Raw genomic sequence first — 23,550 nt, 5'->3', positions numbered from 1 at the left:
GGGCCCAATTAGAGTTTGGACTTTTTTTAGCTATTTCCTAAAATAAATAATGAAGAAAATATGAAATTTGCCGTTTAAAAATTCGAGAACAACCAAATAAAAGTCAAAAATCAAAACCAATCAAACGATGGACAACTTCAAGCCCTTTATAGAAGATGACGTGGACGGTTCCGATGAATGTGCAGGGTTGCTAACTTGAGGTCGCACACAGTATATATAAAGCTGTCACCCGCGGCCCACCCCAGTCCCACTACTCCCACAACGTCCGTAACCGCCTAGCTTCAACTCCATGCTCTACTCTATATTACACACTTACTTCACCTTATTCAAACATCGGTATCCAAACACAACTTTCAATTCAAAAATCAAAAATCAAAATCTTAAGCAAAATCAATGAGAATGAAATTGAAGATCAAATTATCGCAGAAAAAAAAGATGGAACCAGTACCACTCTCTGCGACGTCGACGTTCATCAAGAAGAAACTCCGTTCGAAGCAACCTCGCAGAAGACGTTCTCAGATCGCTCCATTTGTTCTCCAAAAGCAAACGACTGATCTCTCCGTTGATTCCAGTTCCCGTTCTTACTTCAGCGCTAATGAAGTTTCTTGCGATTCAAGTAGAGTTTCAAATCCGAAGAAGAGGAAGTTCGGTGAAATCCAAGGTGGCTATATTGGAGCTAAGAAGAATCAAGGAAATCAAGGAATTGGAGACTCACAGTTTAGGAGGATCACGAGATCGTATTACAAGAAGGAAAGAGAAGTGAAAGGAAATGAAGTTGAATTGAGTGAATCTTCCTGCGTTGAATCCAATTCTGGTGCTGATTTTCGTTTTTTTAGTGAACGAAGTTCTAAGTTGAAGAAAGCAAGCAATAATTTGAAGAAAATTGAGAAAAACAACGCGGTTCCGGTTTCTCTCCGAGCGGCTACGCGATCGGATATTTCCTGCGTCGAGCCGACTCCTCATGAAATCTCAAAACTCTCGTCGGAGAATAAAGAGAACGACGTCATTTCGGTGACTTCCGGCTATGATTACTGCTCAACTTCTAAATTTGACACTGCAACCAAAGAGAATGTAAACGACGTCGTGGACGCCAATTTCACCGTTTCGAACTCGGAGTCTATTGTGGACCAAAAGCCAAAGAGCTCCGGTTTAGATTCTCCACATCTCGCTTGCGACGAAAAGTTCTCATTGGAGGAAGTCGTTTCTGATTACTCATCGAGTCACGAGACTGTGTTTACTGAGCTGCAACCTGATATTTTCCCCGAAACTTCGGATTTGGATTTCTCAGATTACACTTCTTCTCTTTTCTATGATTCCGGAAGCCAATTCTCTGAGAAATCGACCAATGACTCTCCCACTTCATTCACTTACTCTCATTTTCTCGAGTTCAAACAACAATTCTCCAGATCAACCTCTCCTTTAGATCCTGAATTTGCTTCACGCGCTGAAGATGAGCGTCAACTTAATCCTGCAGTAATAAGTCTACTCAAGTTCTTTTTCCAGTTATATCGTTAATTTTTTTTATTTGAATGAATTTAATGATTTAAGTTTTATGTTTTTATGAAAAAAAAAAAGGTGGTGAGATTTGAAGATGAGGAAGACGAGGAGAGTTATAAGAGTTTGAGGGAGAGAGAGAGACGGCAAGTGTTTTTGCGTGATTATGCCGAGGAATACCGATTCACGACTGACTACGGCGATCTTATTCTCCGGCAACGTTCTTTCATGGTCCGCTGGATCGTTGAGGTCAGTCAATTAAATTTTTTTTTATCAGTTATTTTTCTGAACACGTTTGAAAAGGAGCACGAGTCAAACAAAAAGTACATTTTAGATGCTCTTGATGATTTTTCACGAGCGCTGTGTAATCGAATCAAATTGCGACACATCACCATATTAGGGCATGAAAAGACAAACTACCACTTCTTCTCATGATATTCATGAAAGTTGAGACGGCGGTTACTAGAAGAATCTATGGTTGGCTAAATCTCCTTTACTGTAGTCCCCTCTTTAATTACTTTGAGCATTTTTTTAAAAAAATTTTGTGGTTTATGTTATTAATTAGCTTGTAATTTGCATTAATAGCTTCTTCATTTGTTTAATGATAATCTGTTATCAAAGTTTATTCATGTTTGCTAAAAACGAATGAGCAGCAATGTACTGCAAAGGAGTTTCAGCAGGAGACAATATTCCTTGGAGTTTCATTGCTTGACAGATTCCTAAGCAAAGGATTCTTCAGAAATACAAGGAGTCTTCAGATCACTGGAATAGCCTGTCTTGCATTGGCAACCAGAATTGAAGAAAATCAGCCTTACAACAGGTTCTAAGCTAGTCACATGCACTTTTTCTTCTTTGCATTTCCAAATGTTTTAACCACTGCACTGTGGCTTAATTAATTAGGACAACTGAAAAAAAAAAAAGGAAAATCATAAAAAAAAGGGTTACAGTTACTCTGAATTGTAAGTTTTATCTGACTAATGGAACTTGCTAATGTAAATTTATTTGTGGCTATATCTATGTCAGTGTGCGGCAAAAGAATTTTTACATTGGAAGTAACACGTACAGCAGAAATGAAGTGGTGGCCATGGAATGGCTGGTGATGGAGGTTCTCAACTTCCAATGTTTCCTGCCTACCATCTATAACTTCTTGTGGTACACTTTTTCCTCCCTCGTGCCAAGCACTTATCCATATTCTTTTACTTTCTCCTTTGGTTATTTATTATATGAAGAGTACGTGATACAATTTTGAATTGTTTGCTAGACATATTATAAAGTGCTAAATCAAGATATGATCCAAAATCATCCTAGGTTCTATCTCAAAGCAGCCAAGGCAGACGCAGATGTAGAAAAGAGGGCCAAGTATCTGGCAGTGCTTGCATTGTCAGACCATGAACAGCTACGTTATTGGCCATCCACTGTTGCGGCTGGGGTTGTCATCATGGCTTCCATGGATGGCAATCAACATGGATTGTACCACCAAGTCATTGAGGTAAAAATATATTACACTCACCATCATTAAAGGCTGTAGAAGGATGTAGAAGCTTCAATGGCCACATCAAACAGAGATAGCTAGGCAGATAATTATTGGCATTCGTCAATTACCTTATGCAGATAATTATACACTGATCATTCTTATATATCCTCGAAAAATAAAAAATATCTTCAGAATGTTTTGTAGGGGCTTGCTCTAATCTATATTCTGATGTTGTCAGAAAAAAGTCTACTAGATTCTCACAACTTTATCTGTTTTTGCAGATTCATATGAGAACCAAAGATAATGATTTGCCCGAATGCATGATGGTATGACTCCTACACAAGGGAATATTACTATAAAATAATCTTCTTTTGCATCGTTATTTTCCTTCTAATGCCTAATATGTCGCTGATTCATAATCATTTACCCTTCTATCCTTGAGCCTGCTTCATATTTATCATTGATTCATTACATTAAGTTCACTGATAATGTTGAATAAACAGAGCTTGGACTGGTTGGTACAGTATATAAGCTAGCATAGTGGCAAAGAAAGGAACCTGAACATTTACCATTACCACGCTTTCTCCATCACAAGCATTTGGTTGAGAGGTGGGTGCCAGACCTCGGCAGAGCCTGATCAAACCACCGGGTACCGGTAACTGAATTCCCTCCCCCCCCGCGAAAAAAAAGACAATTGAAACAGTATTCATTTCCAACTTAATGTCTAAGGACATCTGTTGTAAGCTGTTCATAATTGCAGTCGAAGCTCATGTGAAGTAGAATATACACAACCATATTTTTTGCATGTGCAAAATCTGCAAGTATAGTCCTATGTTAAAAAGTTTTGTTACTTACCATACACGATGTAATGACAGAATTCTATAGCTGTAGAAATAAGAATATGCCTTGTTTTTTTTCTTGGTGTTTCCTCTTATGTTCTTAAGTTAGTGTAATACTAAATAGTTCAAAAAAAGTATTGAAGTCTTGCTAAAATATACTTCAGACATTAGCTATTAAATAGATCTAATAATTTTAAACACGACAAATAATACGACATAAAAACAATATGAAAAATATACAAAATAACACGTTTAAAATTTAACAAAAACAATATATAGATTTAACAAAAACTAAAAAATATATATTTCGTACTTGATGTGTGACATGAATTGTAATAACAATTTTTGTATTTTGTATGTGTTTAACACAAAATAAACATAAGGATAGACACAAATTGCAAGATCTACTGCTGGTTTTGGGTACAACAGTTCTCAAGTTGACTAAATAATGACCACAAGTACATAATATAAGCATGGCACCAGGGGCCAGGCAGTTTTTTTTCAAAAATAAAAAGAAAAATGCTGATAACAAAAAATAGAGAGAACATGATGAAAAAGGAGAACCAGATTATGATAGTGTCAAAACACTGCAAAAGTCACAAAAAAATATTTCAACGTATAATTGTTCACTACACTACTTTCTGTCTGATGTCAGAAACCTATTTTCGCAAATTCCATAGCCAACCAAATGTCAATTGCAGCAATGCTTATTCTACAGAACAACTTCAATTGAAATGCGAATATAATTTCTAAATGTCAATGCATGGCATGTTTTGCTAACACAAGGATGAGATCAGGTATGTTGCACAAGACAACTAAAAGAAATTATTAAGGCTCCATAAAATCATTCCTAGGCACAATATGATGAGTAAAGAAAGTGCTATGTTTGTCTCAAAGCATGTTAAAAAAATTGTCGAAGATTAGTATTGTATTCACATAGTATCACATCCATCTGGATGCTGATAAAAGTTCTTCACACGGATCAAAGCACGATATCTGAAATTCATTGTGTATTGTACAACAGCAAGGATGGAAAAGGAGGAATAAAGAATTAAGGCATTAAAGGAAAATGAAAATTCAAAAGCAATCATATCATTCCAAGCTTACTATCAGTTGAATCAACTGGAACTATTGGAGGCTCTGCCGCTGAAGATTCATCAAGATGGAGCTTTGCAAAGTCATTGATGATCCCTGTTCTCTCCTTGTAAATAATATCCTTTTTTTCCTCCTCTGCCTTTTCAACCTTCTCCTTGGTCAACATACTCACATCCTCAGCTGCCCTTGCAACTACATTAAATGCATTTGAAAGCCATGAAGCTCCTGTAGATACATATCGATTGCTCAAGATGGCAGTTCCTGCATTACTTGCCTTGTGCTCAGCAACAGCCAAGGCGGATTTTGTCTTTTCAGACACTTGGTATCGCTCATCCATCTCTCTCATCTTTTCATTTACGACAGCTGTCCCAATGCTTAGCTTTTCACTCAGACCCATTTTCTGATCAATAGAAGTGACTGCAGCAGAGGCATTTGAGGTCAAGTGATACCATTCATCAAATGCTTTTGCCTTGTTGACGGCATCCTTTCCCAAGACAAAGCCTTTGGCAAGCATGGTGCTCATTACATCTTCAGCCTTTTTCACATTAGAATCAGTAACAGCTGGCTTTTTCTCCTTCATAAGGCAGATTGCACAAAGATGAGAAAAGCATAAGATAGTGAATATGCAATAATTTAGTTCTTTCCCTTCAATTCTTATGAATGCACTAGAATAAACATGCCTTTTGCTATTTCTCACCAAGAGAAAACTTGCAAACAGATATGTACACACTCACACATGCGCTAGAATACTCCTGAAAAAGCATAAGATTTCCAGCTGCTGAGCCTCGGTGATATCATTGCTATGGTCTTATATGAATGTTACAACTGGTTTTAAGTTTACTAGCAAAGATATACACAACACAAGAATCCCATTATTTCAATTTACCATGTTTGGTTGGAGAGCTTCGGGGGGTAGCTGGTAATCCTCAACAGGAGTGATATTGACAGAAAGATCAATGATTGTGGCTCCCTGAATCAATGAATAAGTTGAATTATTCAAAATGAGCTCTCTATTCAAATAAGAAACAAGCAAGCATGTAATGCAGCATAATTGGAGCTCAGTGACTAGAGCTTATTGTTAGGACTTGATAGTAAAGCAGCTAACTGGAGAAGTGATTCTCTCACAGAACCAGCTCATGTCTTAAATTTTATGATATGACACAGACAATGCTGATGATGAATTCGCAAAGAACAGACCTGGAAACTTTTAATCAAGTTTGATTCTTTATTTCCATTTTCTCTAAGTAGATCTTGAAAAATACCATTGGCTAGGTGCTAAAATGTAAAACGTAATTATTTCTGGATTTTTCAAGTTGCCTGTCAATTTCAAATTGAGGAAAAATTAAAGCTGATATCTTAAGATATCCTGGTGCCTTTGGTAACACTTTTTGCCCAATGATACTATCTATAAGTTTAAAATTTTCTATGGAAACATAATCATAAAAAATTTAATCTCACTGACTAACATACAGTCAACAACATTGCTGTATCTGCTCCTTGTGAATCCTTGAAGGTAACATAAGCAACCTGAGCATTTTCGGTCTCCCTGCAAAATTCATCATAATCTTAAGGATGACTTTCCCAAACAAATCAGTCACACTCTAGTTGATGGTACCCACCTTCCCATTTCAACATATTGAATATCGCCAGAGAAAGAAAAGAATTCTTTGATATCCCTCTCAGAAGCAGCTAGAGAAATATTACTGACCTTAACTGTTCTTATCTGTACAGCACAAAGAAGCAGATAAATTTATGCTTGCATTTTTGACAAGGACTATTGCTTCTAAAATTTAGGATTATTATCCTATAGACTGGTGGCAGAGTTTGAAAATGCCACAAGGATGTTTCTATGTTTGTCATATGTCCATTTAATATATTATGTCGATTTCACAACTCAACCTTTTGATTCCTTATTTACAATTAAATGCACATATAGCAAAAATACAAAACTGCTTGTGTAGTCTTCAGGTTTTACGGCTAGTGCATATCATAATAATTAACTTATCAAAAAATTTTAAGATAACTCTTACATAATTCCATGAAATGTGGCAAAATGACACAACTTAATGCATAAACTCTTTCTCTAAAAACCAAAGAAGTCAAATAAGTAAATTGACACAATAGTTAGTTCCAATTGAAATTGAGATTAAAAACAAAGTTATTTATCTCTACTCTTCTCGACCTCAAAATCTTATGTGAGATGCAAAAATAATTTCACAGATATTTCAATACTACTTTATATTATTATCAACAAGATTGCAAAAGTAAATATTCTAAATTAGAAGTCTAAAAGAGGTTAACTATAGCAAATGATAATCAATGGAGCTCTATTGTTAATAGCACCAACCAAAAAATAATTATAAAAAAAAAATTCCTCACATCTGAACCATTGATTGTCCAGTTTGTTTTAGCATTTGTCTGTGGTACTGCTCCAAGACTCTGATTAGTATGGTCCACTGGAACCTGCATATGCAAAGATCAGTAAGGACTACAGCAAGAAGCTCTACTTGGCAAGAAAATTAATTAGCTTGATGTATGATGGACATTGATATACTGAATATATAAGACAAACATAAACGAAAACAGGATTCATGATTACATTGCAACAATAGTAAGATATTCAACCACTGGATTCAATGAAAGTAAAAGCATAAAACAGATAATATTTCACTCTTTCCTTCTACCAAGGAAAATGCTCATTGCTACACTAACAGAAACAAAGCTCAATTGTCAGTGGTATGCTTGCTTGGAATCATAACATCAATTGTAATTGAATCATATGTCTTATACTTTGGGCATTTTATGCTTCCTACCCAAAGAAAAAAAGCAACACTTTTTTATCTTATTTTGAAGATCAAGATATCACTATAACCAATAATTTGATACTGAGCCTACAAACTAACTCCAAAGATAATGGAAATACTACTTCAAAGATATTAAAAGAACTATAAAACAAAATGCATAAATTAGAAATAGAATGAAATGCAAGGCAAACCCACAAATAATAATAACATGAGCACAAAACTCAAATGCGATACAACGTAGCACAAGTTGCAATCTTTTTGGTTGGAAACATCAAAGTTACAATTTTCACATGTCATTTCATATTTCTCTATATATATCAGTTCATATTCTCCATGATTTGCTTCCTAGAAAGCTAAAAGAAGTACCCCCAACTGAATCTTTGCATTGAAGTTGCATTCATAACCCAAGAAACACAATGAGATCAACTCCAAAAACCCAAAGAACTATTTGGGTCTAGTAAAGATCAACTCAAAATTCCAATTTTTATGGTTCCATTTTTCCTACATTTTCCCAGCAACCAAACAGAGCAACACCGACATTTCTCTTTCAGTAAGTCGGTCTTTTTTTCCAAAAAAAAAAAAGGTTGTTGGATCTAAGTAAACAAAGGATCACATTCATCAAAAACATAAAAAGTAAAGAAATAAACTCACCGACATTTGAAGATTGTAGAAAGAATTGCCAACAAGAAGATTTACAAAGAGTATCAATGGAACGATGTTGCTTAAGGAAACAAAAGAAAATTGGATTGGATTTTGATATGGAGAGAAAGGAAGAAAAGTTAGCGTGGGGGCAAAGGCGTCTTTATCCAGCGTGAAATACGTGGGCTGATTTCTCGGGAGAGCGTTGACTCTTGCCATCTTTTTACTTTTCAGCTGTAAAAACTAGATAATCTCTCCTTTCCTTATCCTTTGTTTAAAAAAAAAAAAAAAAAAAACTCTTCTCTTAAACATGCTTTTTATTTCAAGTATTTTATAAAAACCCAATAATTATAAATAATAAAAGTAATAGTAATTTACAAGTAAATGGAAGTTTGAGTAGCTTCGGAATTTAGATTTTGTTTTTTTTTTTTTTAGTTATCCAAAAAGAGTTTAGATTTTGTTTTTTTTTATTAAGTTTAGTTAGGATATAATTCAATATTATCAATTTGTAATTTAATTTGTAGATAATTTTATTTGATTCATCAAAATATCCCATAAAACCAACCCTCATTTTTGGTATTAAAATTAATAAATATTAAATTTTGATCATTGAAAACAAATAGTGTATTTTATCCATAACAAAAAAAAAAAAACAAATTTAATATTTTACCAACCTTAATATTAATGTCCACACTCATAAAATGATAAATGCCACTTGTTTTTTTTTTTCTGAAAATTTTTTTTTTAGAATTGAAATATACGTTTCATAGAATTAAATAGTAATAACATTAGGTGTATTAATTATTAAGCAAAAGAAAATATGTAACTGACAGAAGTTGGACCAGTTCTAGTCCAAGTAAATGCTTGACTTGTGATTTCTTGTAGATTTTTCGTAGGGTTTTTTTTTAGAAAGAATGTGATTTCTCTAACCTTTTGATTTTTCATATTTTTCTTTATAAATGAAATTTTATATCCATTACCATTTTTTTTTATGTTTTTATGAAATTAAAAATGTAAACAATTAAATTAATAAAAATAATTAAGTAAGCAAACAACGTAACCAACCAATAAACTAAACAATCTATCATAAAACTGAACCAAACCTGGAACTTGAATTTAAAATCTCATGATTATAAGATTTTTTTTTTTTTTTTGTTATTAAGTCCATACCTCATCGGCTATCATAATTTTTAATTAACTTTATTATTGATTTTTTTTAAGGTTTATGAACCATATATATTCAATTTAATTATTAATATTCATATATTTTTAATAATCAAAATTCAAATCATGTAACCTATGTATAAAAAAAAAAAATCGATCAAATTGCCAAAGTGGCAACCTGAACAGATTAAAATAAAAGCAAAGTTAAACATGACCCCATTGTGATGGGAAGGGCAGCCATTTAGAACATTGTCATAAACCTCATTCTTTGACATACTATTTATAATGAACGGCAACCTATCTACAAAGTGAACATATTTATATATATATAACTGTTGTGAAGAAGAAAGTCCAAAAGCCAAATTACCAGAATACCAAAAAATGCATGCTCGACTAATAACAACAACAATAGCAATAAAAATATTCTTAATTCCTTTTCATTTTCCCTATTATCTAATAATCTCTTCCCCGGATAATTCAAATTATATTTTTTTTATATAACATTTGATTCAATAATAGATATTATTTACACAAGAGCCGTAATTTATTTTGTGTGTGTGCTCTTGTATATATATTAGTGAAATACATGTAATGCAACTGAACTGCAGAAATGGCCATATCTATATAAAATTGGTGTAAGAATTTGTGTCAGACAATTCTCTGCAAAAATGGGGAAAAAGTTAGGCAATACCATGTGCGACGTGAGCACAAATAGGACTTTTACCTCGTTGCTTGGTTCGCCGGATTCTCACCATCCCTATTCACTCACATCTTTTTTTTTGCGGCTCTTTTTGTCTGCCACATTCATATGATATGAACAAAAAATAAATAAATGAACAAGACATTGTTGCCATGATGTAAGGAGGAGGAGGGTCCCAAAATTTGATGGTTACCAAAGATCAGATGAAAAATAAATAACATTAGTTTAAACCGACAAAGATTGAGACAAAGCTCTTGATCCATGACAACCTAAGAAAGAAAATTTAAGGAAAAAAAGGATATTAAAGGAAAACAAAATCAGGATAGATCCAATCAAATCTGTCAAAATGGGTAGATACAAAGATTAAAAATCAATCTTGAAACACTGCTGCTGCGCATCAACTTCAATTCAATCAACCATTTTTTCTCTTGTGCTGTACAATCTCAAGAAGAGTGACTTTCTTCAATTCTTTGAAAAGTATCATTTTATCAACTGTAATGGCTATGGATTTTTATTGTTTCAAGTACCTTTTTTTGCAGTATCTACCAAAATTCTGCATTGTTAACTGAGAGGAGCTCTACGAGGAATGCCTTTCCTTTTGTTCACTCGTTTCCTAGGCTTTAAACTTGCGCTCCCCAGTGTTTTGATCTCCTCCGAAACATCTGTCGATGAGAGTGAGGATTGCTTTTCTTCTGAACTTGTTTCCGAATTTTGATTGTCCTTCAAGGAAAGATCAGGAATTTCTTGTATTGGCAATTCCATTTTTTCACTTTGGTCTTTTGGCTTCACATCAACAGCTGATACCTGAAACATTTATCAGGTTGTAGTGAAGTAGTTCATCAATTGTTACTTCAGATAAAGTAAATGGGAAATTTAATTAAACTGGAGTTTCAGAAATAAGTCCAGATGGTTTTTTTGTTAGTACAATGATGGCGACCGTCTCGGGATAGGCAAAGAGGTTGCAAGTACTGAAATTTGAATCTTAAACTTGTTAGATATCACTTCTTAAAGATAACTGCATGAAGTAACTAAGTTAAACTCCAGATTCAAATCTAGATGAATTTACCTTGCAAGCAATGGAACAAAAGCGGTTAGGTGGGTCTTGAAGGTATCTTCTACAAGCGTCACAGGCAGCACCAGTTTTTGATTTTGTTGATGGTTTGGCATCTTTAGCTTGAGGACGAGGATTCAAATGTACAGCTTTTTCACCATTGATTTTGTATGTCTGTCAAATAATTAAAAATCGTTTCACTAAAGAAAACAATGATCATTCCAATTGCTACTAAAGTTTATCAAAAGAGAAAAGTAGCAATCAAAGCAAACATTAGAGTAATTATAAGTTGAAACTGTGGATGGAAATATTGAGAAACCAATGTAGTAATAGAACAACAGGGAAAAGAAATTTGGATGGTTCAGCAAACATAATGATATGAAAATCTATTCCCATTTTGCATTCATCTATGCATATATCAATAACATCTGGAAGAAATTAATGAAAATTTTTGCATTTTATTTTGTGATTTACCCCAAAACAATCTTTTATCACATCCATAATGCTACAAATACCAACAAGGCAAAAAAGAATTGATTTGAATTGATTATCAATTTACTATGAAAGTTTCAAAGTAAAGATATGAAAACCTGAATTTTGGTACAGTCTAGATGCTTCTGCATTTCTTGAAGGCGAACCACATCTTGATAGACATATTTGCAGATCTGAAGTGACCGGTGCTGGCTGTGAGCCATACAATGTCTGCAAAACTCATGACTGCAGTCGATGCAGAACACATTTTTCTCATTTTTCCTGAGGTTTTGATGATCAGAACAAGGACCAAAGAAATCACTTTCCAGAAGGGTACTAAGCCAATCTGTTTTCTTCTTTATGTACAACCCGCTACCCACCTACAATAACAGATTCAATTCCCAGATATCGCAATAAACTTCCAACATTCTTGATTTACAATTCATTCAATTTTACATCTTTTATAAGTACTCAAAAGCAATGGAAACATAACAGTAAAATCAATGCAGAATTTCGGAAACAGATGAATTTTCAAAATCCAGAATCAACATTCAATGTGAATATACCCTTTAGAAGTATAATTCATACAAATTCAACTATAACAGTACTATTCAACAAACTCCAAGATTCAAGATTTAAAATTCAGACACCAACTATAAAGCTGTTGAATTCATGAAAGGTTAAACAAAATATTAAATTAACCCAAAAAGCTACACAGGCTATTTTCATGAGTATATCAAAGCTGCACTAAATACAAGATTCAAAAAGATTGTATTTCTTTGTGTTTATCTAAATTTTCCTGCGAACCAAACAGACCATGATAGATAAATAACCTCAATCATCAAAAAGAACAACAGATAGCCATCATTCAACACTTGAGATTATGTTTGATAGAAAAAAACAATTCAAAAGAGACACCAACAGTTAGTGAAAGAAAAAGAATTCTCACCATTTCTTTGCTTTGAATTTGATATTTATATATATATATATATATATTGCTCTGATCAATACTCTAACCAATACAATTTGCAAAGAAAATTAAGAAAAATAAATGAAAAATAAGAGAGAGAGGGAGAGAGAGAGAGAGAGAAAGGAACGGAGAGTGAGAAGAGAAGCCTACAGAATGTGGAAAGAGTAATATAAGGAATGTGCAGTAAAAGATATTAAAAATAAAATAAATAAAATAAAATGGAAAGAGAAAATTTTGTCAGCAATTTTTGCTAAAGAAAACGAAGTGACCTATGATAGGCGGGAAGGGTGAACAAATCATTCTGATTGGAGCGTTAGAGCTTGATCGGACGGCCATTAATTTATTAAAGCTTTCATTGTTATCAAGTTGTTTTCTTAGAATTATCATGATCATGAATATGATTCATGAACTTTATATAAACTAAATTTTGGAACCTTAATTTTTTTTCCATAAAAATTATAAAAAATTAGTAATCTAAAGATAAAAAAAATTAAAAAGTTAAAAGTTAAAATTTGAATTTTAAATTTTAAATTTTATCTTTTGAGAACATTACATCAATTTATTGAATTAAATATTGGATTTTTTATATGTAAATTTTAACATTTATGAATTAATTTTATTGGACTTGTGAGTTTGTGAAAAATTAAAATTAAAAACTATTAATTATTATTAATTTATGAAACAAATTGTATTAAGATACATTAATTTCTCAAATAACTATGTTTTCCAAAATTTAAGAAATCATTAAATTTTAAGAGAATTTGACAAAAGAGGAAAATAATTTTATATTTTTGAAGATTTGAGGACTGACTTTATTTCTGCCTCAATTTTCTCCACTAGGTCAAGTGGTAATTTATTTATTTTTTAAATGAAAAGCCAAAAAAATCTTAAAGAAAAAAAAAACGCTAAATCAAGATATAACAAAATAATAATCTTTGGTGGGCTGGTAGGTGATAGAAAAGAAGCTTGAAAACACAGAGAAATTTAACTTTTGATGGGGACAGGCAAAGTTATAAAAAAAAAAGCTGTGCATATAAAAAATTCCTATATCTGCTCCGAAATTATATATCAAAATAATAATAAAATAAATATAAGAGAAAAAAGGCATGTCTGGGAATTATATCTTATCAGAAGTTAACCCAATTTTCAATTCATCAAAGCGATTCCTTTTTTTTCACATTTATCATGTTTATCCCTAATTTTTTGTTGTCATTATCACTTTAGTTAATTTAATTCAATATAAACTGATAATAATGATCATTTTTATATTTATTTATTATTTTAATATTTTTATAGAGAATTATTTCTACGTACAACTGATATTCGGCTACATAATTTATGGTAATCTTTTAATCTTCTCGAATTTTAATAAATTTTATTTTGTTTATCAAAAAATTCAAATTGAAGATCTTTAGAGTGTATTCTTAAGCTTAAGCTTAAGCTCCCATTATTTTAGTTACTACTAATTTTGCAGTAGAATTTTTTCTTTACTTTCTAATTTACATTTTTTACCAAATGTGAGGAGAAAAATTTATTATTTAAAAAAAAAGTAATGAGAAAAATAATTTTTCCTTTTTTAGATAATTGAAAAACAATTTTTCTTTTTTTTTTCTCTCTCTTCATATTATTTTCCTTTCTTTTCTATTGAACAAAAAAGTGTACGACAGCCATTCTCTCTCTTGATAATAATTGCGGCACGCCAACGGGTTTCATATTGACGGTGCCCATATATATTTGTGCTTACAAGTTGGAAGTGTCACTTTTTTTCGTTCTTTACGTTAGAGAAAATTCTAGCGTTGAATGTTGATTTCTTTGAGTTCCACATTATTATTCAGAAAAAAATTTCCAACACCACTTGAAAGGGATGGTGTAATATTTCAAACCCCTAAAGTTGAGGAGGCTAGAAAGTTTAGTAAATTTTGAAAAAACATGATTATAGCCAGATGCGAAACTTGGGGGTTGGCAGGCTGCCTTGGTCCCCTTGGCTTCTTGGCATCAACATGAAAAAAAAATTGACGAGGTTCTAGAGGGACCCGAGATGTTATTTCCATGAGCTCGCCGTTGTCAAATCAACTTTCTCAGCACACCTGGCTAAGATACATGGGCCACTTTGAAGATATGATTCCGCAACCATTCCAAGTTATAGCCCTACTTGAGCCAGAGCTCTGTCGACAGTAGAATGCATGATTCACGCTTGCTCTAGAACCTGGGAAATGCAAGTGGACTTGAAAGATTGCAGAGATTTCCCTAGAAACAAGTCTAGTATCCGAGAAATTCTCAAGTTTAAAGAGGAATCGCATAGTCCTCAAAATGAAGACGTCAGCTCAAATCCAAACTCAAAAAGGTTTGAAAGTGGAAGAGCATTCAGCGCCAGGAAACCAAAATAGGTCTCCCAGGAGAGACATCAAATCAAACACTGAATAGGGGAAATAAATAAAATCCCCTTCGCTAACTTTTTCCTGATTTCTTCAAATAGGACTGTTCAGAAGATTAGGGCCAATAATAAGTCATTAGCATAAAAATAGAAACTATAAAATAATTTTACTTCTATTTTCTCCAGATTCTCCTTTTGAACAATACTCAATGTTACATATCAAATAGAAATACCTCTGAAGCAATAGAACAATACCCCACTAACAATTGCATGGTTTGTTAGTAAAATACTGAACTCTTAATTTTAATGACCAGAGTTTAAACCCTAACAAACTCAAATATAAAAAATAATAATAATAATAATAATGATAATAAAAGACATAGGACTCCTCCCAACAAAAAATAAAAGCAATGTAGATGCAAGAAACGCACCAGCAGATTAGGGAAGAATTTTAATATTAAAACCTTCATATGAAGAGTAACTCCCTGAAGTGAGCAAGTGATCATTCTCTACAAAATTGGAGGGAAGGAGGGAAGACCCATTTACATGTAAAAGTAGTACTCTTCGGGAGACAATCACCATATCATATGTTGGATCCTGCTACCTGTCTCACAAAGAAATCTTGAGCGGTTTTTTATATTTCTCGTTTGATTGATACTTTTCCCACCAGGTGAAATGGATACCAAGAACCACCAAACGCATGCAACTGAACTTTCTAATGATATCCACCTTTACTCTTTCAAATCAATCGAAGTGAAGATGGTGTTTTCTTTTACGACACCTGTTGACATACCAAGTTGCATGTTTTTGTAGGCCCATTCCAATCATCACTTTTAGGCTTGTGAGCATGACATAAGTCATGCTCATCAAGAGAAGGATCCAAAAGAATCTCCATGGCAGGGGGCGGTATGGGAGGTGAGCAGCATATACTGGAGTCAGCACTCGTATGACCTTAAAAACAGAAAAAAGATATAAATTATGTAATTTGAAATACTTGCCCAGAAAACAATAAACAACCTTTTTTTTTAAACCAAGCCAGAAATTCAATACAGAGAAACTGATTACCTAGAATTTGCAAATATTTTTCAAAGCCTATCACAGCATCAATGGTAAATTTCGTGCTTTTCCCTCATCTTATACTGCCTAACATCTAATACTTTCCAACAAAGCCTTCAGAATATTATGACTTGAACTGTCTATTGAAATGTGCAGCTGGTGAAATCTGTCAGCTTTTTCCCCATAATATTGGCAAATTTAATTTGAAAAGGAGGGCTCTACTTTCAATCATTATTATATGATTATGCAGAGAGAGTGTTTTGCAAAGAATATGCTATCAGGAAGAAACCTTTTCATTTAATATTAAAAAGAGAAAATGGAAAAGAACAGCGAAAGGGCTAGATATGGGAAAAAACAATATAAACATAAATAAAGGAAGGAGAAGAGGTAGAGAGGGGGGAGAAGCAAAGAAAACAATTGAACAAAGTATTAACAGGTACTTACCACACAAGCTGGTGCAAGAGGAACAAAAGTGAGATTTTTCTTGCTATCTTCAGTTTGTATATTCAAAGTCTGAAAATGTTGACAGATTGTTACTTTAAAAGTTATTAATACAAACGAGTTAAACTAGGTAATCCTTTTCTTTTTCTTTTTTTTTTTTATAAATAGAAGAAGCTAATCTATAGAAAGCAAAATGATAGAAGAGATGGAAATGTGACAGAAAAGATGATATACAACAACAATTTTTGTTGCCAAAAGGACAGTTTTTTTTTTTTTTTGGGGGGGGGGGGGTGGGGGGTGGATCAGCAATTCATCAACTAGAGAAGCATATACCTGCTTGCACAAATCTTCAAGAAATTCAGAGTATGCAAGGGGCTTTATACCATTGAATTTGGCTAGGAATGAATGTTTTATGATATCAATTAACATTTCACAAACGAAAACCACAAGTGCGTTCTGCAGAGTTCATACATGACATATGAGCAAGCCATACAAACCTGTAAAGCATTTATGATAAGAAAATATCTTAAAACATAGAGTACTATGATTTTTATGGTGTACTTACAAAAAGAAAACTTTCGAACCAAGGACCCTCAGCTTCCAAAATATTTTGAGCTAAAACGAATAAGAGAAACGCTGAAATGTGGAATCTCTCTACCGAATCTGAGAGTTAAAATAATTCAATAGTTTATATTTGAAACAAAAAAAAAATATATATATATATATATATATATATATATATATATATACAGCAATTAACCATACAACAAAAAGAAAACACGGACACAAAATGCCAATATAATATTTTTATAATGTTTTCCATGGGTTTACAAGTGGAATTAACTCAAGTTGGTTCTTACCCACTAAATGATACATGTATTGTTACTTCTTGTTCTCTCTAACTAATATTTCAATCAGTTTGGCAACAAGGTAGACTACAAGAAGGCATCAAAATAATACCAAAAATGGAAGAGAAGTCAGCAATATAAGTATGATGGCACGGATGGAAAGTGAATGAGAGGTATTGACAAAGGGAAAGAATAAAGGAACAAACTTCAACTAAGCATTGAAAGAAGAATACATATACTTTTTAGAAAATAAATGTCAAGAAAGAAATTGCTTAAAGCAAAGCAAGCCAAATATGATAACCATGATGGATATATGATACTAATGGGTACATAAAACATCAAAGACGTGGCCATAGCTTGGATTCTTGTCTCATAACTTTCAAAATGAACTTAACAGGAAAATATCTTCAATATTTCCCATGAATCACAAAAAAAAAAAAAAATCATCTGACAAATGTTACACCAATGGGTCCTTTAAATTGCGCAAGAATCAAAAATATCATCAGACAGTTACAAATACATAAAAAGAAATGTGCATACGAGCAACTGACCTGAGTATACCAGACTGTGGATGTTATCCTTGCTAAAGCGTTTAAAGACATTGCTTTTTATCTCAGCAAAGTTATTGGATACCAACAAAGCAAATAGTGCATTATTATGAGCGACAATGCAAGTTGATAAAGTAATTGCCTGAGCTAATAAAATAAAAGAATGAAGAAGTAATAATAGTCAAGGAAACACATGGAAAAAGAATGTTTACAAAGGGGAAAGAGAGAGAGAACATTGCTTGAACATAAGGATATTTGAAAAAGCCATAGCCAACACTTGGTCAGAAACAAATCTGCGAATCCAGAATCTCATGTTCTCCTGAGAGCAATTTCCTAGTCCTTCTGCAGAATTAAATAGGGTTTCTAATACATCTCCACCAAAACTTTGGCATAATTTATCAAATATCTGTATGTGGACACAAGAAACAATGTTATACAAAATTCAGCCAGATACTAGTGAAAAGACACAGCTGATGGTAGTAGAGCCAACATGAATGCTAGAAGAACACACACGCTATCTACAAATTATATGAGACCATAAATGTCACTTAACAATCATGAATCCAAAAAAAATCTCTACAAGACTATCTAATCTTACTTTAGAAGCCCTAGATATGGACTCTTTGAAAATATCGTACTATTAATTATTTTATTCAGTGACAAATAAAAATATATTCCAAAAGTATAGAATTTATTTAAGTGTATGCAGCATACTAAGCAAACTTCAAATCCATGACCTTAATCCCTTTCCTTTTGAGATATTCTTGACATAAAAATTTTGTACTTGTCCCTCAACAAAAAATTGTCCCAACTCCCAACTTTAAAAAATTTATTAAATAGCATGCATAATAAGCAATTGTGTTGACAAATTTCAATTATGGAGTTCAATGATTAAAAGGCCAGAAGATAAATTTCTCATTTTTCAGTATATGAATTAAGGAGTATTTAATTCTCAACAACTAGAAACCTATGGCTATGAATTGCTTTCCGGCATTATAAGCATGTCTCCTTGACCACTTTAGAAGTTATCAATCCACCTTATAAAATTGGTATGTTCTAAGGTTAGAAAGACCAATGTGAACTCCAATGGTGGACACCACCACAGTCCCTCATTGCAATCACCTCTAGTAGCACTTGTTGAGTCTGTTAGGTTCTAACATTACTAGATACTGAAAACAGAAAATTCTATTAGTAACCAAGAAAGTTTACTTGATGAAAGACTTTTACAACCTTTTGCATCCTTTTGATGGTGTCACTCTATTAAAAAATCTTCTGAGTGAAACTCCCAAAAGCTTTTCCCATATGTTTCCACTTCTTTCTTTATTTCTTTTTTTCTTTTCTTCCACTTTTATACAAACTTTTAATCTATAGCTGGAAGAAAAAAAAAAAAAAAAAGAAAAACTCAAAATTTTAACCAACTCATCCATCAAACTCAGGCCCTAAATCCATGAAGCATCAAAATCTCAGACAGTCCAACGCTTTGTTCAAGGTAAATGTTCAGCCCCTGATCTGCGCCCTTAAGTGCATATCAGTAAATCCCTCAAAGTAATTTGGAAATATGTAAAAGTTCTCAGGTCCAGCTGTTCATTCTCACCTCCAACACATTGTAAACCACATAGAGTTTGATCGTTCCTTGACCGCGAATCATGTGATATATAAGGCTGATATCTGGGAAGACAAAAACTAAAATTAGAACAGAAAACTGCCTATGAAATCAGTATTACTAGTTCAACTCTTGGTCCATTAGTGGAAGAGCATTAATTATGCCTCAAAGTCTTAACAAGCAGCAATACCACTTGGATATTTGTTAATGATTGTATATTACAAACATTCATGAAGTGATAGTCCAGCTATACCTGTTCGCTCCAGGAGAATAACTCCACAAGCCAGAACAGCGAAGCAGCCAAAATCACACAGCTCTGCTGCAGAAGGCCTCTTGAACTGCCTGCCACAAACAGGTTAGGTTATTTTGCAATCATTACAAGTTACAACAACTTTAGTATGTGCCTAAAAAGAACTATATAGACAACCAAAGAGCTTAATTTCACATATGGCCTGAAAGAATCAAATGTTGATCAACTAAAAGGAGCATAGGGGAAAAAACATTTTTATCATACACATACTTTAAGAATACTTCCTAATTTTTTGGAATACCTTTTGTTTACAAGAACAAAAACTACATTTTTGTTCTCATCTTAATTTTGAGGATAAAAAGTGAAACATTTGCAAATTGTTTTTAGTTCTCCGCCAGTTTAAAATTCCATCTTCAAGAACATTGTGCTCATTTTAAACTACTAAGCATGGTTTTAAATTTGCTTCTGCCTCATTAAAATAAAACAAAAAAGGGAAACCAAGAAGACACCCTGAAAATTTTCAGGTTTCCAATTTTAGGGCCTATTATCACCATGCTACACTTTCGGCTACTCAATCTCCAGCAATCACAAGCCAGAATCTACACTCAGATCTTCTGAGGGCAAAATTATTGTTAGAAAAAAGTGGTTTCTTCAAAGAAAAGAATAATCAAGAGAAGTAGGAGGAAGTATTAAATCTATTCATGAAATGGAGTTGTAACCAAGTTAAGAGAAAAAAAAGATGATTATGAAGACTGTCTTCTTCAAGAAAAGCCAGGCATAATGCCAGCCTTTTTTAACCTTCCAAATGCAAGCATGAGTCATAATTTTAACAGAATAATTTTACTACAAGGAACAAGCCAAAAAGAGAAAAAACAAAACTGTTTGACCCTATTTTGTTACAGGCATGGGGAATCCAAATCATTTTAAATGAGCAATGAGACATTGTAAGAGTAATCAACCAAACCAAATAATGCTCATCTATTTGCATGTATTTATGTGGTACATTTACATGCATGAATTCCCAACAGATCATACATAGCAAAAATATGTATGTGCGTATGTATCATAGAATGATAGCTAACCTTGTAGTCAGGAGCCTCCAAAGCGTAATCAGAACCCTTGTAGGCATGATAGTTAACAAGGACAGAAATGAATCGAAGCAGACGAAGAAGCCAACAGCTATGAGCTGAAATAATGTTGCTACGCTTGAGAATTTTTCAAAAAAAATAATTTTACTAGAACATAAATCAATTTGATTAAGCAATCCACCAGAAGTACACCATTATTTCAGCATTTTAAAAAATAGAGTAGACATGTCAGCTTCAATGCACAAAATTTAAATACTAATAAGTTACCAAATGAGGTAAAATGAAATCCAAAAAACACAGAATAATAAGTGCAAGGAAACTTATCATTAATAAATTGATGAGGTACAGGTACAATGACCAACAAAATCCATCTTTGTTCTCTATTTTCTTTTATCCCTTTCAAAATTCAAAAAGGGAGAGTTAAGATTACCACTTCACATCTCCATGGCAAGCGGAAGATGGTGTCATAAACTCTCTCTCGTTCTTTCTCACTACCAAGTGTTGTGGTGCTCCGCAATGAATTTCCATTATACATTTCCTCCAAAAGGTATTTCATTGGTGATTTCTCCACTGTATAAAGATCTGACAAGCCAAGGACCAAAACAAGAGTAGATCTTAAACTTGCATTTCCACGAAAACATAACTAAAATAAACCAGAGAATGCAGATATAATGCTCAGACCCCTAATTTTTTCCTCCAAGAAACCAAACTTAAGATCAGAATCCTCGTTTAATAAATCAGAGAACATTTTCTATACAAAATTCCACCAAGTAGTTAGACTGAATGCAAAAATCATAACTTCCTGGATACAACATCATGAGCAATGCTCATAGAATGAAAGCTTACAACATATAAAAATATGTTAGACAACCCATTGGATAACCTGTATATGCTTCTGTCGGTACTTTTAAGTTCCCTTTGATCAAAGAGACAATGGAGTAAAGGAAACTTTACAAAAGGGGTTACAACTAAAGAAAAGGAAAGGCATCTTTAAAACTTTCCTCTCCTTTCTGCATTAGGAAATAAACATAAAATACAACCATACAGCATGCAGAAATCTTTACCTACTATGCATGCATGAGTACCATTCTCTTTTATGTTACGCAGAATTATGACACACAAATTTGCCACCTCTTTTTTTTATAACATTCATCAATATATAGGAGTAAGCCTCAATCAGAAACTACTTTAGGTCTGCCACATAAATTTTTCCATTAGACTCAACTACGGTTTATGAAGAGGCTTGATGGACATCAGACCCTGTGTTCTAAAAACTCTCTAACTCATTGAACCGCTTTAATGAATTAAATTTATTTCTTCCAAAGATTTACAATTTGTACTCACACCATCAACCATGGTGATTTTAATAACTAGTAATGCTAACAGATGACTGACAACCAATTTATAATAATAGTTTTCTTGAATTGGTTAAGAAATAATGATTAAAATCATATCTGAACAATTTATTTATACTTGTTCCTTAATTTCTTCTTGTATGTTACATGCACCAAAATATATTTCCATCAAATTCGCAACCAAAAAAAAATTCATAAAAGAATGAAATTGCGTAAAAACTCACAATTAGGATCCTCTGCCATGAGCCGTTTCCAATACAACGACTCAGCCGTCTCCAGCTTATTCACCAAATTCCCATTCGCCACCGGCTGAGGCGGTACCGGCGGAAACGGCTCCTTCGAACTACTCAACTCCACGCCACTCTCGTCCGCCCTCGCTGCCACAGTCTCCATCTCATCTCCCCCGCTTCCGTCAACTCCATTGACATTCCTCTGCCTCAATTCCCCAAAACCACACACATTCTGACACACGCTCTCCTCCAGCAACACGACGCTTCCGCCACCAACGTAACTGATCCTGTTAACATTTCCGTTATCTATGATCCCATAATTCTCGGAATTCGACTCCACCAAGACGCTGCTCTGGCGCTGTTTCTCGACCGGATCTTCCGGGATGATCGGGAACTCAGTCGTAGCCTCCTTTTTCTTCTTGTGTTTCTTCTTCTTTCGATTATTGCGGGACGGTTGAGTGACGCCGTTTTGGGATTGGATTGGATCTGAATTTGATCGGTATCCTTCTTCTAAAGAGCTACTTTTGCTTAAAATCTCGAAAGAGAGCTTTCTACTACTTGATGATGTCAACGTCATCGTCAATCGTTACCCAAACATTTGAGAGAAATCTAGAAAGAAAAAAATAATTTCATAAATAAAATTTCAAATTTGGATTTTGTTCATCCTCTGTTTGTTTTGCGTTTAATTGCAGTGAGTGGGCTGCCAGTGGAAATCCGTTTTTCCAAGGAAATACGTTTGATGATGTTTCATCTCGAGTAACGCTACTGACGATGTTCGACAAATCAACTTTTTCCACGTAACGCTTCTTTCTTTTTATGAAAATATTTTACTGTTTCTTTTCTTTTTTCTTACGATAAATAGCCTTTCATTGTCCTTGATTTTTTTTTTTTTAATGTTAACCATATGTTACCTTATAAAAGACCAACAAACAAATATAAATCTTCAAAACCATTAAAATATAATTTGGCGTCTTTCATAAATCATTGAAATTTTTTTTAATACATTTAAACTTTATATAAAAATATTCAATTAAAAATATTTTAATGAAAAAAATG

The 23,550-nt window shown here is 33.3% G+C and overlaps 4 protein-coding genes across 8 annotated transcripts; 1 reads left to right on the top strand and 3 right to left on the bottom strand.

Moving 5' to 3' along the window:
- Positions 1-105: 105 nt before the first annotated feature.
- On the top strand, positions 106-3,609 carry SDS (Cyclin family protein). The gene is made up of 7 exons (XM_089755025.1): positions 106-1,473; positions 1,576-1,743; positions 2,148-2,314; positions 2,518-2,646; positions 2,803-2,983; positions 3,250-3,294; positions 3,472-3,609. The coding sequence occupies exons 1-7, from the start codon at positions 394-396 to the stop codon at positions 3,502-3,504; spliced, it is 1,803 nt and encodes a 600-aa protein (XP_089611151.1). The 5' UTR covers positions 106-393; the 3' UTR covers positions 3,505-3,609.
- A 1,099-nt stretch (positions 3,610-4,708) lies between these two features.
- On the bottom strand, positions 4,709-8,515 carry LOC111318153 (binding partner of ACD11 1-like). Of its 2 annotated transcripts, XM_022920835.2 has the most exons (6): positions 8,358-8,515; positions 7,282-7,365; positions 6,522-6,625; positions 6,373-6,448; positions 5,789-5,872; positions 4,709-5,476 (listed from the first exon to the last, which is right to left on the bottom strand). In XM_022920835.2, exons 1-6 carry the CDS (start codon positions 8,361-8,363, stop codon positions 4,895-4,897), a joined length of 936 nt encoding a protein of 311 aa, XP_022776570.2. In that variant the 5' UTR covers positions 8,364-8,515; the 3' UTR covers positions 4,709-4,894. The 2 variants fall into 2 exon arrangements, with proteins under 2 accessions (XP_022776570.2, XP_022776571.2); XM_022920836.2 differs by lacking the exons at positions 6,373-6,448; positions 6,522-6,625 and having other exon boundaries at positions 8,358-8,514.
- A 1,893-nt stretch (positions 8,516-10,408) lies between these two features.
- Positions 10,409-12,869, bottom strand: LOC111318154 (protein RGF1 INDUCIBLE TRANSCRIPTION FACTOR 1-like). The gene is made up of 4 exons (XM_089755018.1): positions 12,681-12,869; positions 11,851-12,111; positions 11,276-11,434; positions 10,409-11,013 (listed from the first exon to the last, which is right to left on the bottom strand). The coding sequence occupies exons 1-4, from the start codon at positions 12,681-12,683 to the stop codon at positions 10,771-10,773; spliced, it is 666 nt and encodes a 221-aa protein (XP_089611144.1). The 5' UTR covers positions 12,684-12,869; the 3' UTR covers positions 10,409-10,770.
- A 2,354-nt stretch (positions 12,870-15,223) lies between these two features.
- On the bottom strand, positions 15,224-23,338 carry LOC111318152 (protein POLLEN DEFECTIVE IN GUIDANCE 1-like). 4 transcript variants are annotated; one of them, XR_016333959.1, is made up of 11 exons: positions 22,489-23,338; positions 21,340-21,491; positions 20,904-21,007; positions 19,825-19,913; positions 19,563-19,636; positions 18,224-18,374; positions 17,972-18,139; positions 17,138-17,235; positions 16,906-17,069; positions 16,576-16,644; positions 15,224-16,026 (listed from the first exon to the last, which is right to left on the bottom strand). XR_016333959.1 is itself a non-coding variant. In XM_022920831.2 (11 exons), exons 1-11 carry the CDS (start codon positions 23,069-23,071, stop codon positions 15,820-15,822), a joined length of 1,818 nt encoding a protein of 605 aa, XP_022776566.2. In that variant the 5' UTR covers positions 23,072-23,304; the 3' UTR covers positions 15,224-15,819. The 4 variants fall into 4 exon arrangements, 3 of the variants coding, with proteins under 3 accessions (XP_022776566.2, XP_022776567.2, XP_089611119.1); XM_022920831.2 differs by having other exon boundaries at positions 16,906-17,028; positions 22,489-23,304; XM_022920832.2 differs by lacking the exon at positions 16,906-17,069 and having other exon boundaries at positions 22,489-23,316.
- Between the last annotated feature and the right edge of the window lie 212 nt (positions 23,339-23,550).

Source organism: Durio zibethinus, chromosome 2, assembly GCF_047325235.1.
Source record: "Durio zibethinus cultivar Kanyao isolate XHJ-2024 chromosome 2, ASM4732523v1, whole genome shotgun sequence".
Taxonomy (NCBI): domain Eukaryota; kingdom Viridiplantae; phylum Streptophyta; class Magnoliopsida; order Malvales; family Malvaceae; genus Durio; species Durio zibethinus.
The sequence above is the reverse complement of the archived record's forward strand: the minus strand, read 5'-3'. Positions and strand labels throughout refer to the sequence as shown.

Coding starts and splice junctions, on each gene's coding strand:
- SDS (XM_089755025.1), top strand. CDS start 394: ATGAGAATGAAATTGAAGATCAAATTATCGCAGAAAAAAAAGATGGAA. Junction 2,315..2,517: donor GAAAATCAGCCTTACAACAG/GTTCTAAGCTAG, acceptor TATCTATGTCAG/TGTGCGGCAAAAGAATTTTT. Junction 2,984..3,249: donor TGTACCACCAAGTCATTGAG/GTAAAAATATAT, acceptor CTGTTTTTGCAG/ATTCATATGAGAACCAAAGA.
- LOC111318153 (XM_022920835.2), bottom strand. Junction 6,626..7,281: donor GGACAATCAATGGTTCAGAT/GTGAGGAATTTT, acceptor TGTGCTGTACAG/ATAAGAACAGTTAAGGTCAG. Junction 6,449..6,521: donor CAATATGTTGAAATGGGAAG/GTGGGTACCATC, acceptor TGAATTTTGCAG/GGAGACCGAAAATGCTCAGG.
- LOC111318154 (XM_089755018.1), bottom strand. Junction 11,435..11,850: donor TAGACTGTACCAAAATTCAG/GTTTTCATATCT, acceptor ATTATTTGACAG/ACATACAAAATCAATGGTGA. Junction 11,014..11,275: donor TTTGTTCCATTGCTTGCAAG/GTAAATTCATCT, acceptor TAAATGTTTCAG/GTATCAGCTGTTGATGTGAA.
- LOC111318152 (XM_022920831.2), bottom strand. CDS start 23,071: ATGACGTTGACATCATCAAGTAGTAGAAAGCTCTCTTTCGAGATTTTA. Junction 18,375..19,562: donor TGGTTTACAATGTGTTGGAG/GTGAGAATGAAC, acceptor GTCCACATACAG/ATATTTGATAAATTATGCCA. Junction 16,645..16,905: donor TTGAAGATTTGTGCAAGCAG/GTATATGCTTCT, acceptor CAACATTTTCAG/ACTTTGAATATACAAACTGA.